The sequence below is a fragment of the Nycticebus coucang genome, chromosome 2, assembly GCF_027406575.1.
Source record: "Nycticebus coucang isolate mNycCou1 chromosome 2, mNycCou1.pri, whole genome shotgun sequence".
NCBI classification, from domain to species: domain Eukaryota; kingdom Metazoa; phylum Chordata; class Mammalia; order Primates; family Lorisidae; genus Nycticebus; species Nycticebus coucang.
This window is the reverse complement of record NC_069781.1, coordinates 117,691,843-117,708,879: the sequence shown is the minus strand read 5'-3', so window position 1 is coordinate 117,708,879 and position 17,037 is coordinate 117,691,843. Positions and strand designations below refer to the sequence as shown.

The window sequence follows — 17,037 nt, the reverse complement described above, 5'->3', positions numbered from 1 at the left end:
CTCTCCAGAAGCCCCCAAGCAGGTAACAGTGGTCCCAGCTTTGGACTTTGTTCAGAGACTGCAGAAGTCTCTACAGGCTCAGGGAAGCTCAGCCTGGGAGCTGTCTGGGCCTAAGGACTTGATTTGGGTTTCTCTCCCTTGGGTAGATCCCATTGGAATCAGGGAGATGGGATAGGAGTGAGTAGTTTGGTATCCAGGCCCAGTGGCGCGGCTTGGGCAGTGCCAGAAGGCGGTGGAGGCCTTGTGTCCCTCGTCCCCCTGAGGCTCTGGGCCGGGCGCACCCCCGCTGGTGGGGGACGCGATGAGTTGGGGTCGCTGGGGCAGGACCCTGGGGACTCTGTAGCTGGAGATGGGGGACGGGTCCTCGACGGAGTGGCCAGAGCGGGGGCCGCGATGCAAGCTGGAGACCCCCGCCCAGCCCCCGCGCAGCCGGGGCACGGCGGGAGGGGGCGCCCGCGGCACTCCCTATGCTCCGGCGGGACAAAGGCCGGAGCCCCGGCCCCTCTCGGCGGGCGCGGCGGCGGCGGCCCGCGCTCGAAGAGAGTCCGTGCGGCCGGGTCCCGCGTCGGGGCGCCCCCGGCGCCCCGCCCCGCCGCCGCCTGACTTCTCGGCGCCCGAGATCGCCCTCGCGGAGGCGGGGGCGGCCGGGGATCTCCAAGCGCTGCCGCGCCCTCCTCCCGCCCGCCCCGCGCCCGCCCGCTCGCTCGGTGGCGGCGGCGAAGAAGACGGCTGGCAGGCGGCGGCGGGAGCGCGAGCGCGGCGGGACCGGGGCCATGGCGCCCGCGCAGCGCCCGGTGCTGTCGCTGCTGCTGCTGCTGCTGCCGCTGCCGCCGCCGCCCTTCACGCGCGCGGAGGACGCCGCCCGAGCCAACTCGGACCGCTACGCCGTCTACTGGAACCGCAGCAACCCCAGGTGAACGTGGCCGCGGTTGGGGCGCCGCGGGACCCCCGGCCTCCCTCCACGCTGAGCCCTCACCCCGGGTTCGGGGAGCTCCCTGTGCGCGCTGCCTCCAGGACTGGTGTGCCGATTCCCGTGGGAGCCCCCAAGGGAGTTCCGGCCCCCCCGGAGTTTGGGGGACTCTCCCTGTTCATGCATCCCCTCCAGAGCGTCCCACTGTCCCGCAGACTTGGGGTCTCGCGTCCCGCATTCCCCAGAGCTCCCATGTCTTCTGGAGTTCAGGGATCCCCTCTGGCGCCCTCAGAAGCCGTGCAGCTCCTGAGTCCCATGCCTGCACTTGGGGATCCCTGATCCACGGGCCTCTCCTGGGACCCCCGTCGATTGTGTAGTTTGGTGGGGATCCCTAGGGACTTTGGCACTGAACCGCCTGCCGACGTGGGGGACTGTGGCTCTTCGGGCAGAGGATCTGTGGGTGCATCCTGCCGGTGGGTTCCCAGATGAACTTGGGGAAGTTGGAATGTCCCTCCACTCCAGGTTTACTCTGGGCCCTGCTTTGTAAGAAGACTGAGGTGTTGGGGTCAGTCTTGGAAGGTACACTGGGGAAGTGTCCTCTTCCATCCTCTGGCACTTACCGGGAAACTGAGGCACTAAGGGGATCAGGGGCTGTCTCAAGGTCAAGGTGAGGAGGTAGCCTTGGGACAGGGACCCAGGTGGCCTTGTGCCTAGCCTGCCACACCCAACCAAGGTGCCCCACTTGCCTGCTGCACAGATTCTTATGTTTTGGGACAGGTCTGTGCCAGGCACCAGGCACAATCTGGGGTTCTGCAGAAGCTCCTGCTATTGGAGCAAGAAAAGTTTACTGGGGACTGACCATATCCTGGACATCAGTAGAATGCTCTGGGCCATTCTGGGGTCTCTAAGGCTAGAGCAGGCTGGAAGTCCCATAGGAAACAGGTTTGCGGGGTCTTGGGGCTCATCTTGTCGCCTAGCCAGGCTGCACATTGGGGGGCCAAACTGACCTCCTAGCTCCTCTGCCACCACTGGTCATTTTCTCTCCATTTTCCAGCCTGTGCCAGCGGAGCTGCCCTCTGGATCCCACCATCCCTCCCTGTTCTCTGCTGTCTCCTGCTGTCTCGATCCCCGGGTGGAAAGTTGCATAAAGGACCATCTTTGAGGCAGGCTCTGGGACAAGGGCAGCCCATGTTCCACCACGGGGGTGGTGGGGTTAGGGAGAGTGCACAGACCCAATCCTTGTTACTGCCTGGCTATGAGGTTGGGGCTCCAGAAGGCCAAGGGCAGGGGCCCTTGAAAAGGATGTCTGGGCCACTGCGAGCCTGTCCCCATGCTGCCTGCTGTGCTGGTCACATGTGGGTTTGATTAATGCTCTTCCCTGTCACTGGCTGCCCAGGGAGCCCAGGAGGCAGCACTTCCCTGGCCCAAGTTTTTGGTTTCAGCTCCGGAATCTCCTGTCCCAGTATGGCCTGCCCTTTGTTCTAGCAAATGACAAACACACAACGAGTGACAAACACACGAGGAGCAGGAATAGGGAGAGAAGGGGTTGGCAGGACTGCCCTGCTGCCCACACTTGCCATGGAGCACTGGGTTGTGGGCAGGACTCCCACCCAGGAGATGGAGGTGGCCTCCCCAGTGCCTGGCTCGGGCTGGTCACTTGGCCACCTCCTGTTGCTTCATGTGTGATTTAATAGCTGGGCTTGGCTCAGACCACTGTCTAAGGGGATGGCCATGCTGGTCTGCAGAGAAGACCTAGGCAGCACCAGGGCCTTCGTCTCCTCCTGTCTCTTGCCTGTTGAGTGTGGGGGTCTGGTGATGGTACCTGACACCCTGCAATGGGACCCAGGCCCTAGATCCATACAGAATTGGGGCTTCATAGCCAATGGTGGGAAGCTCTGTGGCAGGAGGGTCTTGGCAGCTCTCAGGAGATTTCATGTCCAGGGGTAGGTGGGCCTGGGTGAAAGGGTGTCTAGCTGACAAAATGGGTGGCTTTGGGCCTTTGTGTCCATGGGCACCCAGTGGTGGGGACATCGGCCTGGAGAGAGGTGCAGTGCTGGCAGCCAGGTCTGAGATGTGAGGCTGGGATGGCTGGGGAGAGACCAGGATGGAATCCAGGCAGAGAAACTGGAAGAGGTGTGTGGGAAATGCAAGGACCCCGAGTCTAAGCAAGTGGCACACAAAAGGTTTGTGAGAAGAGAAAAGCAGTGTGGGTGCTGGTGGAATTGGAGGGCCTGGGTAGGGGACCCATGGGCAGAGGCAGTGCTGCAGCAAGCCTGGCCACCCTTCCTGCCCTGCCAGCCTGGGCCCCACACCAAGGTAATAAGGACATTGCCTTCTCTCTGCTGCAAAGTGCATTTCCTGCACACATGCAGTTGGTGGAAATCGCCGAGGGAGCCCTGCACCCAACTCCTTGGGTTGCCATAGGGTATAGCCCCACTAGCCCCAGTACTCACATTGGCTGACTGTCCTGATCTGTTTGACCTGCCCTACTTGGGCTGGGCACCCCTGAGCTGTCCATATCTGGGCACTGGACTGGGGGCTGCTGGTTTGGACCTGGCCTGGCTGCCCTCACCTGGCCCGACATTTCCTGTGCATCTGCACAGCTGCCCGTGTGCATTCTCTGACGTGGGGGTGCAGATGTGCCAGGGAGTCAGGTCAGGCCGCAGGTTATGACTATACATGTGGCTATGGGGCTGTGTGTTTTGTGCATGACATGGGGTATTCTGAGGGGACCTGGGAGGTATATATCTGTGTGTGGCATCATGTTGTGATAAGTCCACTGTGAGTCTGGTAGCCCTGGCTCTGGTGTGTTTGCATGAGTGTCTGTATGAATAGTTCTTGGAGTGCTGAGTGACCATGTGGCCAGTGCACCTACACGTACATGAGCGTGTGTGTGCATGGGACGGATGTGGTGTCTGTAGTCCACGTGCATATCTGTGTGTGGGGTGCTTGCGTGTTTCTGTACATGCATGGAGTGCAGATGTGTGTGCATGTTTGCAGGGGGTGCATGCTTGTGGCTGTGCCTTCCAGTGGGGCAGCCCTGGCAGCCTTAGGACCTGTGGGGAGCAGCCAGAGCCCCAGAACTGTACACACTGATGACCACACACTGGCCCTTCTTCCCCAGGGACCGGGTAGTCCTGTGTGCAGATAGGCCCTGGAGGCTCAGAGCAGGCACCACACAGGGAACTTGCTATCCCCAAGAGTCCCCAGTTCGGAGTGGAAACCTGCAGCCCTTGTAGACCCTGTAGTGCCGATCTGGATGGGGTTGCTGGGGTTGGTACCTGTCCCCACTAGGCAGCTCTGGACTGCAGTTGCCCTCCCTGGGTACCCTGAGAACCCGATGGCACCATGGTATGAGCAGCAGCAGAGCTCCCCTCTCCAGCTCCCAAGCAGGAAAATGGCAATATAAGCAGGGGCCTGGCCCCTGAGGGAGGAGTCTCGACATGGCAGAGGTAACTGGGTGTCTGTGCCTCTGCTGGCCTCATCACAAAGCCTCTGGAGAAACCAGCTTTGAAGGGGGCTATGCTGTGTTTTTTTTTTTTTTTTTTTTGTAGAGACAGAGTCTCACTTTATGGCCCTCAGTAGAGTGCCGTGGCCTCAGCTATGCTGTGTTTTGTTTCGTTTGAGGGAATCTTGTCTTCCCAGCTTTGGGGAGCATAGGAAGTGAGGTTGTGGGCATGGGGGAATTCAGGGCCTTAGGCTGGGGTCCAGGAGGCTGTGGGATGGCTGGGCTTGGACTCAGGGGTCTGGGAGGCCTAGGCATGACATTTGGTGGGTGGCTCTACCACTTAGAGCAATTCACCCATGGCAGCTCTGGGAATTGGAGTGACTTGGTTCCACTCCGGGACCAGTGGGTTGGCAGCTGAGCATGGTATAAACAGGCAAGATGTAAGTGTGACCCAAGGGGCTTAGTGGTCCCACTAGAGACAGAAATCAAGACAGCTCTTGTGCTAGAGAGAGGGGTCTTTAGCAGCCAGTGTGGCACATTTTGGGCTGGGCCCCCAAGTGTTCAAGATTGATGTTCCAGTTGATGCATGGGGGTCTCTGCGTCTTTTTCCCTCTCTCTTCCTGGGGTGTGCTGCTAGGAGGCCCACATCTTGCTGTGGTAAACACATTGGGATTCAACTTCCCACCATTTCTGGGGTTTGGGGGCCTATGGGTGGGCTGCAGGGGACCCTTCAGGGCTCCCTCAGAGTCATGGTGGAGGGAGAGGGCTGTTTTTGGATGGCAGGTGCCATCAGTGGGGTGTGCAAGGTGGCGCTTTTGTGAGGCAGGTGGTTTCCATCTTTGGTCCATTTCTTCTCCCCTCAGCTAGGCCCAGTGGGGATAAGGGTCCTATGCTCTGGGGCTGTGTGTTTTCTGTGACAAGACCCTCTTCCCTCCTCTTTGGGAACCTGTCTCAGCCCAGCCTAGTCCCAGAGCCATCCCTCATGGAGGATTTGTCTCTCTTGGCTCTGAGTCCCAAGGGAATGCCTGACTTTGTCCCTCACCCCCTGTGTGGGCCATGCCTGGGGCAGGGGCAGAGCCATCTCCCATCCTGTCCCTACAGTGCCACCACCATCCCAGATACATGGCTCAGCAGAGAAGCAGACAAGCCAGTGGGATTTTTGTTTTAATCTCAACCAGACGTTTGAACTCTTTGGCACAGCCAGCCCTGAGGGAGTTGGTCTCCATGCCTGCTCCTTCTGGGTTGCCGTAGGGGCCTGGCTGGGGGACCTTAACTCACCCCATGACCATCACACCTTAGTCTCCCATGTGACCCCAGGACCTGGGCCCTCACTCACAGCTTGGGCCAAGATGCCGCTTTATCCAACCTCTCCTGCAGCCTTGTGCACCCCCGGGTCTGCCCGCCCTGTGGGTCAGGGACCCCCATTCCATGGGCAAAGCTGCCAAGGCTTTGATTCAACTCTCCAAGGCCTCCAGGAAGTCAGACACAATCTGGGGTGTTCCCACCCAGGGCCAGCCTCCAAGTGTCAGGGAGAACTTGGGTGTGTGCAGAGAGGGGGAGGGAGAAGGTGATGAAGGACTCAGTGGGCTGCTCATATCCACTGAAGCTGAGGCCTGGGTGCAGCTGATCCTGTATGTCCCAGCTGTCCCACCTGGTTCTGTTTTCTCTTTCTCTCTTGCTTCAGGTCTGGATCCTCTGCTTCTGTTTGCCCTCCTACACCCACAGTCATCCTCTCTGGGGCTGACCTGCACCCTTCAGGGACCTTCATTTAGCTGAAGGTCCTGCCCAGCCCCCCAGGCAAGAAGGTGGCCAGCCAGCCCTCAGATGGAGGCAACATCTCTTCAGCCCTTCAAAAAAGTGTGTGTGTGTGTGGGTGGCACCTGTGGCTCAAAGGAGTTGGGCATTGGCCCCATATGCTGGAGGTGGCGGGTTCAAACCCAGCCCCAGCCAAAAAAAAAAAAAACTGCAAAAAAAAAAAAAAAAAAAGAAGGGCGGCCCCTATGGCTCAGTGAGTAGGGTGCTGGCCCCATATGCCGAGGGTGGCGGGTTCAAACCCAGCCCCGGCCAAACTGCAACAACAACAACAAAAAAAGTAGCCGGGTGCTGTGGTGGGCGCCTGTAGTCCCAGCTACTCGGGAGGCTGAGGCAAGAGAATCGCTTAAGCCCAGGAGCTGGAAGTTGCTGTAAGCTGTGTGATGCCACAGCACTCTACCAAGGGCCATAACGTGAGACTCTGTCTCTACAACAACAACAACAAAAAAAGAGTTTGAAGTTTCTGTGAGCTGTGACACCATAGCACTCTAGTGAGGGTGAAAGTGGTACTCTGTCTCCAAAAAAAAAAAAAAAAAATTAAATTAAAAAAAAAAAAAAAAGAAGTTGGGGGGAGGTGATTGCGGCCCCAGGAGGTCCCACTGGGGGTGACAGGAGGGCTGGGCAGGCTCTGCCCCTTCTGGGCTTTGGAACTCTGTCTGCTCACTGAGCCAGCCCCCTCAGCAGGAGTTTCTCCCCCCATTAGAGAGATGGGGATGGGTACAGACCCCAGCCCTGAGAGGCACCTGGTACAGAGTGGGAAGATGTCTACCTACCCCACTGGTGCCTCAGTTTCTAGCTTGGGAAGGCAGTCTCAGTTTCCAGTCTGGGAAGGCAGCCTAGCCCACCTCCCCGCCAGTTTTGGGTGAGGCTCCTAATTAGTTGCTTTGTTATTAGCATCTAATGAGTTGACAATCCCTGATTTGGAACTAATTAGCTGCAGGCTGGGTGGTTGCCGGGAGGGGGCGACTGGCAGGCAAGGTTGAGTGGCCCAGGCTGGGTGGGAAGGGGAGGGCCTGTCTGGACTCAGGAGGGCTGCTCGGAGATGTGGACCCAGGCACCTGCCAATGAGCAAGCTGGGGGAAGGTGCCGGCTGGGCAGAGAGAACCCGGAGGGATAAAACAGGGAGGAAGCACTGTGTCTGGGAAGAGATTCCAAATCAGTCATTAACCCCTTAGTGAGAATTTCTATCCCTATCTGCTGCTCCCACGGAAGAACATTCGCATGTTCCAGCTTCACACTAATGGAGGACAAGGAGGGTTTGTCTTGCTCTCACTAGGCTGGGTTTTGGGGTTGGGTCCCCTCCCCCAGGCAGGCACCACCATGAACAGGGGCAAGGCACCCGCCCCTGGTTTGCCTGCCAGCTTGGAATCAGGAATGCCAACGCAGCAAGGCTGATGCTATTTTAGAAATGGAAAGGGGAAAAAATGGCCCACTCAGGCAGCCAGAGCTGGGGGGGAATACCCCTGGGACCTGTCAGCCGGGGGTCCTCACCCCATCATGTACCCCCCCACATCTAGGAGCTGCTTTTTGCTCCCCACAACTCTAGCATCTCAAAGTCCTTGAGTCTTGGCCTTTTAAATTCACTGGTTCAAGCAACAAATACATACTGAGCACCACTATATACAGGGCCTGTGCTAGCTAGAGGGGAAGGGGTAAAGAAGGAAGCCAACCTCAGGATCCAGAGGAGGCAGACACCAAACCATGTGAAAGGGTAATGTCAAGTTGAGATATAGGAGGAAATGGAGGAACAGCATTTCAGGTGGCTGGAACAGTATGTGCTAAGGCCCTGGATGGGAACAGGGCAGGGAACGAGCCTCAGGGAGACTAGGATGATGTGGGTGGGGAGCTGAGCCATAATGGGCCTAAGCAGAGTGGCAGAGTGTAGACTTTTTTTTTTCTGCATTTTTTTTTTTTTTTACCGGGGCTGGGTTTGAACCCACCATCTCTGGCATATGGGGCTAGTGCCCTACTCCTTTGAGCCACAGGCGCCACCCCCAGAGTGTAGATTTTATTCTGAGTTCTAAGGAGAGACTGGAGAGCTTTATTTATTTTATTTATTTATTTTTTAAGGCAGAGTCTCATTTTGTTGCCCTTGGTAGAGTGCTGTGGCATCACAGCTCACAGCAACCTCAAACTCTTGGGTTTTAGCAACCTCAAACTCTTGGGTTTTAAGCTGTTCTCCTGCCTCAGCCTCCCAAGTACAGGCACCCACCACAGTGCCTGGTTATTTTTTTTTTTTGGTTTTTGGCCGGGGCTGGGTTTGAACCCACCACCTCCGGCATATGGGACCGGCACCCTACCCCTTGAGCCACAGGCACCGCCCTATTTTTGTTGTTGTTGTTGTTGCAGTTGTCATTGTTGTTTATCTGGCCCAGGCTGGATTTGAACCCACCAGCCTGGGTGTATGTGGCTGGTGCCCTACCCACTGAGCTACAGGCACTGCCTGAAGGGCTTTGAGTCTTTGAGCCAGTGGGTCACAGAGTCTGATTTACATGCAGAAAAGTGAGCCATGGCAGTCGGTAAGGCACCGGCCCCATATACCGAGGGTGGCGGGTTCAAACCCAGCCCCGGCCAAACTGCAACCAAAAAATAGCCGGGCGTTGTGGTGGGCGCCTGTAGTCCCAGCTACTCGGGAGGCTGAGGCAAGAGAATCGCTTAAGCCCAGGAGTTGGAGGTTGCTGTGAGCTGTGTGAGGCCACAGCACTCTACAGAGGGCCAGAAAGTGAGACTCTGTCTCTACAAAAAAAAAAAAAAAGAAAAGTGAGCCATGGATTTTGGGAGCCTACGTGCAGTCTGTGGGGCCTGAGCGTCCAGCCTCTCAGCTGGAAATGTGGCTGCCTAAATCTCTAAAATGGAAGGAGAGAACAGTTGTGGTATCAAACTCAGGGATCAGGAAGGCAGGCACAATAGGGGAAGGAAAGGGCTGACATTGCCTTACTTTCGGAGCCCATTTCTGTCTCAAGGGTCTTGCAAAAAGCCAAGTTCTCTTTGAGGCTGGATGTTGCTTCCTAAGTATTGACACAGGAATGGGAGGGGAATCTGAAGGCTGAGTGGTTGGGGAATATGCTCCTCACCCATGGTTTCCCTGGTCCAAGGCCTCCTCAGTAAGGCGTTTTGGGTACTGGCAGGTCCCTGGGCTGGAATTGGGCCTTTGCTGCCATTGACTGACTGATCAATGGTGCTTTCACTTGGGCCAGGAAGGAGTGAAAATGACTTTTCGAAAAGCCAGGAGTGGGTTCTGCATCATTCCTACCCAGAGGGCCAGTGGGTCAATGAGACATCTCTGCTTTGCCAGCCAGTGAGGCAACCTGAGGGAAGGGTTGAGTCTGAGCCTAACTGGGGTCCCAGCCTGTCTTTGTGTCTGTGCAGCTTTCTCAATAGCCATGGGGACCACCCCACAGAGAAGAAAATGAGGCTCTGAGAAGGGGATGAACTTCGAGTCCACACCTGAGCCCAAAATTAAAAGGTTCTCTAGGCTCAGACAGACCATACCTCTGAGTGTCTCACTGGACAGAGATTTCCTGTGTAGCATATTGTCTTTCCTGTCTCTGCCAGGCCCACAAGGGGTGATAAAAGGTGTGGAGTGAGCTCTCTACCCTGAGATGAATCTGACAGAGTGGGGAAAAGGCTGGGGGTCACCACTGCCTCCGGCTCCCAACCCTGAAATTCTTTGCTCTGGAAATCTTCAGGTTGGATCCTTGGTGACTGATGGGGAAACTGAGTCATAAGTGGGCAGGGTCTTTGCCTGCCTCATCTTACCCTAGGGACATGGGAACCTTCAGCCCTGCCAAGTGTAGCAGCTCAGGCTGATGCCATCTGATAATCTCGCTGCCCCTCATGCCCCTGCTGTACCAATTAGTGCACCTGCTATGGAGGCTGCAGCAGGCTCCCTCCTGCAGGCTGGGAGGAGGCTGGTGTTCTGGGCACAGAGCACTGGCCTGACTGGGCCTCAGTTTCCCTAGCCCATGCAGGGAGGGAGGAGGCAGGAGTAGTGTGGGGAGCCCTCCCTATCCCTCCCTGCTCAGGACTTTTATGTGCTAATAAGCCCCTCTCAGTGTCCCCCCCCCATGAGAGAGACCCTGGGGACCACATCCAGGAGATCTAAGGGCTCCTGCGACTGTCGCCTGAGGCAGTGTGGGAAGGGGAGCTGCAGGTCCCCCTTCAACTGGCTTCCATCCATGCAAAGGGGACTAGGTCAAGGGGGCTCCCCTGAGGAAGGGGCCTATGAGTTGTGTTTGGGGGCACCGAGGTGTCAGGAGTTAGGGAACCTGGTGGGGTGTCAGAAAGTTTAGGGGCTGGATTCCCAGGGCATAGGAGGTTTCAGGCTTCAAGATGTGCAGTGGGTGTCAGGGACAGGGTAGGTGAGGCTGGGGTGGAATCCAGGGCACCTTTGTGCTGGGCATGGGTGCAGCCCTGGGGGCTAAGGGAGTGGGGCGAGGTGTCCTTTGCTATGAACCCCATTCCCTTCAGGGAAACTGAAGCTAGGGTGGAGGCAGAGCTTGCCCCAGAAGGAGCAGGAACACATGGCCTCCTTTGACCCCCATGGTGCCCTGGTCCTTTTTGGTAGGTGGAGAAGTACAGAAAGCAGAGAGTATGTATCTGGTGTGCAGGGGGACTGCCTGGAGAAGGGGGCATAGACTTTAACCAGCAAGTTTCTGGAGAGGGAATACTGATGGAGATAACAGCTTGTGCAAGGGTATGGAAGTCCAGGATCCCCACCCCCCAGCCTCTTTGCACGGAGGGGTCCAGACGCTACCTGGCCCAGGCACCAGCCTCATATCAGCCCTGCTGCGGTACTCCATGAGACAGAGAGTCATGGGAGAAGGAGCAATGCCAGGCTTCCAACCTGTGGCCCTCCCGTGAGCAGGGCGTGCACCCCTGCCTTCTGACCTGTAACCCGAGTCCGCCCCCATGATGGCCAGCGTGCCCGCCCATCCCCCACCCGCTGACCGACGGCCGCCCCTCCCCTCGCAGGTTCCACGCTGGCGGGGGTGACGACGGCGGTGGCTACACAGTGGAAGTGAGCATCAACGACTACCTGGACATCTACTGCCCGCACTACGGGGAGCCGCTGCCGCCGGTGGAGCGCATGGAGCACTACGTGCTGTATATGGTCAACGGAGAGGGCCACGCCTCCTGCGACCACCGCCAGCGTGGCTTCAAGCGCTGGGAGTGCAACCGTCCGGCGGCGCCCGGGGGCCCGCTCAAGTTCTCCGAGAAGTTCCAACTCTTCACGCCCTTCTCGCTGGGCTTCGAGTTCCGCCCGGGCCACGAATACTACTACATCTGTGAGTGGGCGGGGTGAGGGTGGGGCTTGCGGCGGGGCGAGGGCGGGCCCACGAAGAGTACTACTACCATATGTGAGTAGGTGGAGCCGGACGCGGCTGCAAGTATCACTACCTCAGCGAGTGGGCGTGGCCGTGCGGCCGGGGCCAGGGCCACAAAGAACGGCACCACGTCTGGCAGTGGACGAGGCCACGCGCGCTACATCCGTGAGGAGGCGGGGCCGCGAGTACTACTCTGTGCGGGGGCAGAGAGGGACCAACTGGTACTACATTGGGAGTAGGCGGGGTGAGGGTGCCTGGATGAGCGGTGGGACTATGGCGAGAGTGAGGGGCAGGTCTGGGCGGGACGACGTCGGGGGGCGGGGTCAGGGCGAGAGGTGGGACCCGGTGGCCTGAGCGGTGGGGTTCTTTGTCCAGGGCCGGTCAGCGGTCTCCTTCTCTGGGTTGTCAAGGACTATGACGACCCTCCCAGCAAGGCGGGATTGCCTTATCCCGTTTTGCAGATGGGAAAGCTGAGGCTCCAGGAGAGACTGAGGCCACTCACACGATTGTGATCTCAGCCTCCAGTTCAGACCACTTGGTATCTAGGTTGGGAAAAGCGATGGACCTGCCTTCAACCTCCCCACACTGAGACTAGGCCCTGCCCATCTGCCAGTGCACTGAGGAGAGAAACTGAGGCATCTGGAGCCCAGAGCGGGAGGGGAGTGTAGAGGAACCACAATGTGAGGGCAGATCCTTCGTTCTGCACTGGCCATGAGCGGACTGGGAAGGGGGTTCCCTAGATTTCCCCCATCACCTGAAGCTGCCCTATATCTAGAGGGTCTCCAGTAGCGGATTGGTTAGCAGAGCTTAATAATAGTCGGCTGGGTGGGGTTGGGGAAGGCTGCCCCTTCCTGCTGCCCAGGTGGGGTTGCAAGCTGGCCTTTAGCTCCCCAACAGCAGAGTCTGGCAGGGGTTCAAAACACTTCTTGGTCATGACCTTGGCAGCCCTTTGCTCTTTGTGACCTTGGCCAGGAATGGAGGGGGAGGGGGTCCAAGCACTGCCAACTGTGAGATGGGAGTAATGGCACTGCACTCGATGTCTTGGCCATTGTGCTAGACTGAGGGGTCCCATGGTGTGTGGGATCCCTGTTTCTCATCATCTGAGGGTGATGGGGAGCTGCGTGGGGGGGGGAGCTTGGGTCTGGCCCCCAGGGCTGCATGAAGGGGCCAGGTGCCTCCACACCCAGCTCCTGTGGTGTCGAACTTTACAAGGCCCAATTTCCTCCTTTCTCTGCTCTTTTTGGATTTTTCCCTTTTTTTTTGAGACAGAGTCTCACTCTGTCACCCTTGGTAGAGTGCTGTGGTGTCATAGCTCACAGCAACCTCCAGTTCTTGGGCTTAGGCGATTCTCTTGCCTCAGCCTCCTAAGTAGCTGGGACTACAGGCACCCACCACAACAACCTGGCTATTTTTCTGTTGCAGTATGGCCGGGGCCGGGTTCAAACCTGCCACCCTCGGTATATGGGGCCAGTGCCCTACTCACTGAGCCACAGGTGCCACCCTGGATTTTTCCCTTTAATTCATGGAAGAACTGGGTGCGGAAGGAGGAATAAGGTGTTTAAATTAAGTCCTCATAATATAAGAAAAATTACATTTTTCTTTCTAAGACAGGAGTTTCATAAAGGTAATTATTGTAATTATTCGTCCTATCTCTGTGACAAATGATATTTTTATTACGTGCTTTTTATCTCTATCTTCCAGCCTTAGGGGTTTTTGGGGAGCCAGCAGAGGTGACCTGACCTCTTCCCTCTGTGTGTGTGTACTCACACCTTTTTACTCTTGTCCATATGTGCATTCTCCCCACTGGCTCCAGTTGGGCTTTAGGCTTCTTTTCCTCCTGACTCACCCCTGATACTGTGGAGCACTCCCATCCCTTACTGGGGCACTTCTTCTGTGGGCCAAGGAGCAGGGAGAATGACAGTAGAATTTTAGGCTTGAGAACCAAATGTGGCTTCTGCCTCTGTGTGACCTCCACAGTCTTGGGTTTCTCTGTGGGTGGAGCAGAAACTCTGCATTCCTCCGACCCATAATTGGCTATCCCTGTCTCCTAGATGGAAATAATCTTTTCCAAAACACCTACTGTGTGCCAGATGAGGTATTGAGAGGAAGTGACTTCCCCATAGGCACTCAGAGAGCAGAGATTTGAGCCCGGGTCAATCATTTGGCTACCCCAATCTTTGTCTGATGGATTAAAAACACTTTCAACCAGCTGGGTGTGGTGGCTCACACCTGTAATTCTAGCTCTTGGGGAAGCCAAGGCCAGTGGATTGACCTGAGCTCACAGGTTTGAGACCAGCCTGAGTAAGAGTGAGACCCCGTCTCTAAAACTAGCCAGATGTTGTGGTGGGCACCTATAGTCCCAGTAGGCTGAGGCAAGAGAATCATCTGACCCCAAGAGTTGAAGATTGCTGTGAGCTATGACACTACAGCACTCTACCGAGGGTGACAAAGTGAGACTGTCTCAAAAATAAATAAAGAAAGAAAAGAAAAGAAAAGAAAAGAAAAGAAAAACACTTTCACCCTCACCCTGTGCTTCCCTGGGGATGGACAGAGCAGGACAAAGACTCAGACATGCTTGGGCTCTGGGGTTAGGCCTGAAAAGAGGGAGGGACAGAGGAGTGTGCAGGAGAACTGCTGGGAAACAGGGAGCATTATGTTTGGGGCTTTAGGCTTTGACATATGATTAGGAGGTTCATGGGTGGGGTGGCACCTGTGGCTCAAAGGAGCAGGGCACCAGCCCCATATGCTGGAGGTGGTGGGTTCAAACCCAGCCCCGGCTAAAAACTGCAAAAAACAAAAAAGGATGTCTATGGGTGAATTTGCACCTGGGGTCAGGGTTGAGTCACCAAAATGGGAAAGGAAGGTCCACCCCCAGGAAGTCTTGGGCATCAAGAGCCCCTGTGCCTCTAACCCTCATCCTCTCCCTTCCAGCTGCCACTCCTCCCAATGCTGTGGACAGGCCCTGCCTGCGACTGAAGGTTTATGTGCGGCCAACTAGTAAGTGCTCAGGGGGCAGGATTCTAAACCCACAGAACCAGTGAGCTATCAGAAGAGTGGGAGATAGGATAGTCACAGAGCAGCCTTAGCAGTATTCTACCCTCAGCAATGGCTGGGGCAAGCCCTGCCCTTGAGCCTCAGTTTCCCATCTGCCAATATTTTAAGAGTAAAAGTTGAATTCAGCAACCAAACTTCACCCAGAGTTGTCCCCAGAGGGTTCCAAGGGGCCTCTTGGTAGGATGAGGAGCCCACTGTACAGATGTGCACAGTGAGGTCAGGTGGCACCTGGGGAGCTTGGGAGTGGGTTCTGGGTGGCCTACCAACTATGTGTGTCCTCCCAGATGAGACCCTGTATGAAGCCCCTGAGCCCATCTTCACCAGCAATAACTCGTGCAGCAGCCTGGGAAGCTGCTGCCTCTTCCTCAGCACTGTCCCTGTGCTATGGACCCTCCTGGGCTCCTAGTTTTGGTTCCGCGGGATGCCAGCCCCACCTGGACAGCCCCCACTGGATTGGTCCTGCAGGATGCCAGCCCCACCTGGATGGCCCCCACTGGACTGTCCAACCTCGGCCCTCTGGACCTGGCTGTGACCCCACTGCTGAGACCAAATAGAGACGCTGCTTCTCCTTCGACTGGTGCTGTTCTACCAGGCAGGGGGCCATCCACCTGCTCTAGGCCTAGGCCCCAGGAAAGTGGGCCAGCCGAGGGCCCCCACCCCATGTCCAAGGGGCTAGGGTGTTGATGCTGCCCCTGGCCAAGCCATCGCCTCTGGGGCACCTAAGAACTTGAGAATCTCTCAGTGATTTTTTTTTTTATTGTATTTTTCATGGTTGGATCACAAAGACTTGAGTTTTTAATTTAATTTATTCCCTGCTATGGCAAGGGGGCAGGGCTCTCTGAGCACCTGGGAGGAGGGGATCCAGGGACACAGTTGCTCCTCTCTGCTCTGCACCCCATTTGTTGAGTCTTGGCTGGAACCCATTGCAGACCCCATGGGTGCTCTAGGACAGACAAGTTGAGCCCAAAAGGATGAGTGGTGAGTACCCCCAATTGTGGTCCAGGGAGCCTAAGACCCCTTGGCCCTGTCCCCCTCACTCCTGGTGTTTTGAACTTCAGCTCCCCTTGGGATCATAGCCCTTCACTACTTAGAAACCCAATGCAAACAAGCCCCCTGCCCTGTCCCTTCAACCTCACATGGTCATCTCCAAGGCCGAGAAGACCTTATATTTCTGTAAATAGAGCCAACAAGTATATACTGTGATTTATTTTTAACGTATTCCTGAGGATAGACTGGAGACTTTCTTTTTTTTCAGCCCTTCATGGGGGTCTTTTATTCTGACAGGGGGGTGGGGATGGACTTTTTAGTGTAGAAGCCGCACTTTGCAATAAGCTTGTTTTGTCTGTCAATGCCCCCTCCCTTGACTCTGTGACCTAATGTTTCTAAGAAAAGAAAGAACAAAACAAAGTGGAGACCACTGCCAAAAAAAATGAAACCCCTCCCCAAAGACACTTTAATGAAAGAAACAGCACATTTATACAAATTTCATATTTCTACCCGCCTTTCCTGACTCTGTGTTTTATATATATTATATATAAATATATATTGTGTAAAGCCACTGGAGGCAGCTGAAGGCACACACAGTGGTGTGGGGGTGGGCAGGGGACTTTTGTAGGGGGCCAGTGGATTGAGGGGCATTGTCATGCTGGAGCTAACAATGGGGCCTCCCCCTCTCTCACAATCAACTTTGGATTCTGTATTTTTTTATAATAAAATGAGCATAAATCTCAAAGGTGCATGTCTATATTTGGGGCTGTGGGCCCTGGGTGCAGGAATGTTTTGCACTAATTATTTGAAGGTGTCTATAGTCTGTCAGGGAGAGGGGCCCTCTTGAAGGAATGTCTGGGGACCCCAGGGCCTAAAGGAACCTATAATTGTTCATTGGTTCTGTGCATTGATTTGGGGCCAAGCCTTGGAATGAGTATTTTATGGAACACTGTAGCCTTCAGAGCCATCCGTAGGCCTTAGTTTCCCCCTCTGGTTAATGGGACACACCTGAGCATGGCAGAATTCTGGAACCAGGCTACACTGTCTCCTTGTCTGCACTTGTGGCTGGGAATGTCCCAAGATGCAGTCTAATTTTAACACCTCCATGGCAAGCTTTGCTGCCTCTGTGTGGCAGTTTCCTCACCTGGCCCCCAGGTCAGGGTGGAGGTTCTGTCGTCTCTGAATCTCCTTCTCACTTAGCAAAAGGCACATCTGTGGGTTCTACCATCCCAAGAGCCTTCACCCCAGCCAACTTCTGGATTGAGGAAACTGAGGTACATAGAGGCTGGGAGTTTCCTGGCTGAGGGACTGACCCACCATGACTACAGAGTCTCCAGCACAATTCACCAAGTGAGAACACTCTCAGCTAATTAATTCAGCCGTGCTGGGCTGGGTGACAGGGGCTGCCTCATAATGAGGGCAGCCAGCACACAAAGACCTCTGTGTGTGCCCTGGCCCCTCCACGCAGCGCAGGAGAATAGGCAGACAGATACCCACCA

General features: G+C 56.1%; 1 protein-coding gene across 5 annotated transcripts; it reads left to right on the top strand.

Moving 5' to 3' along the window:
* Positions 1 to 528: 528 nt before the first annotated feature.
* On the top strand, positions 529 to 16,250 carry EFNA2 (ephrin A2). Of its 5 annotated transcripts, XR_008378049.1 has the most exons (6): positions 529 to 913; positions 11,145 to 11,458; positions 11,539 to 11,718; positions 12,044 to 12,177; positions 14,429 to 14,494; positions 14,836 to 14,891. XR_008378049.1 is itself a non-coding variant. In XM_053581370.1 (4 exons), the coding sequence occupies exons 1-4, from the start codon at positions 774 to 776 to the stop codon at positions 14,955 to 14,957; spliced, it is 642 nt and encodes a 213-aa protein (XP_053437345.1). In that variant the 5' UTR covers positions 529 to 773; the 3' UTR covers positions 14,958 to 16,250. The 5 variants fall into 5 exon arrangements, 2 of the variants coding, with proteins under 2 accessions (XP_053437345.1, XP_053437355.1); XR_008378045.1 differs by lacking the exon at positions 12,044 to 12,177 and having other exon boundaries at positions 14,836 to 14,883; XR_008378046.1 differs by lacking the exons at positions 14,429 to 14,494; positions 14,836 to 14,891 and having other exon boundaries at positions 12,044 to 13,395.
* Positions 16,251 to 17,037: the final 787 nt, after the last annotated feature.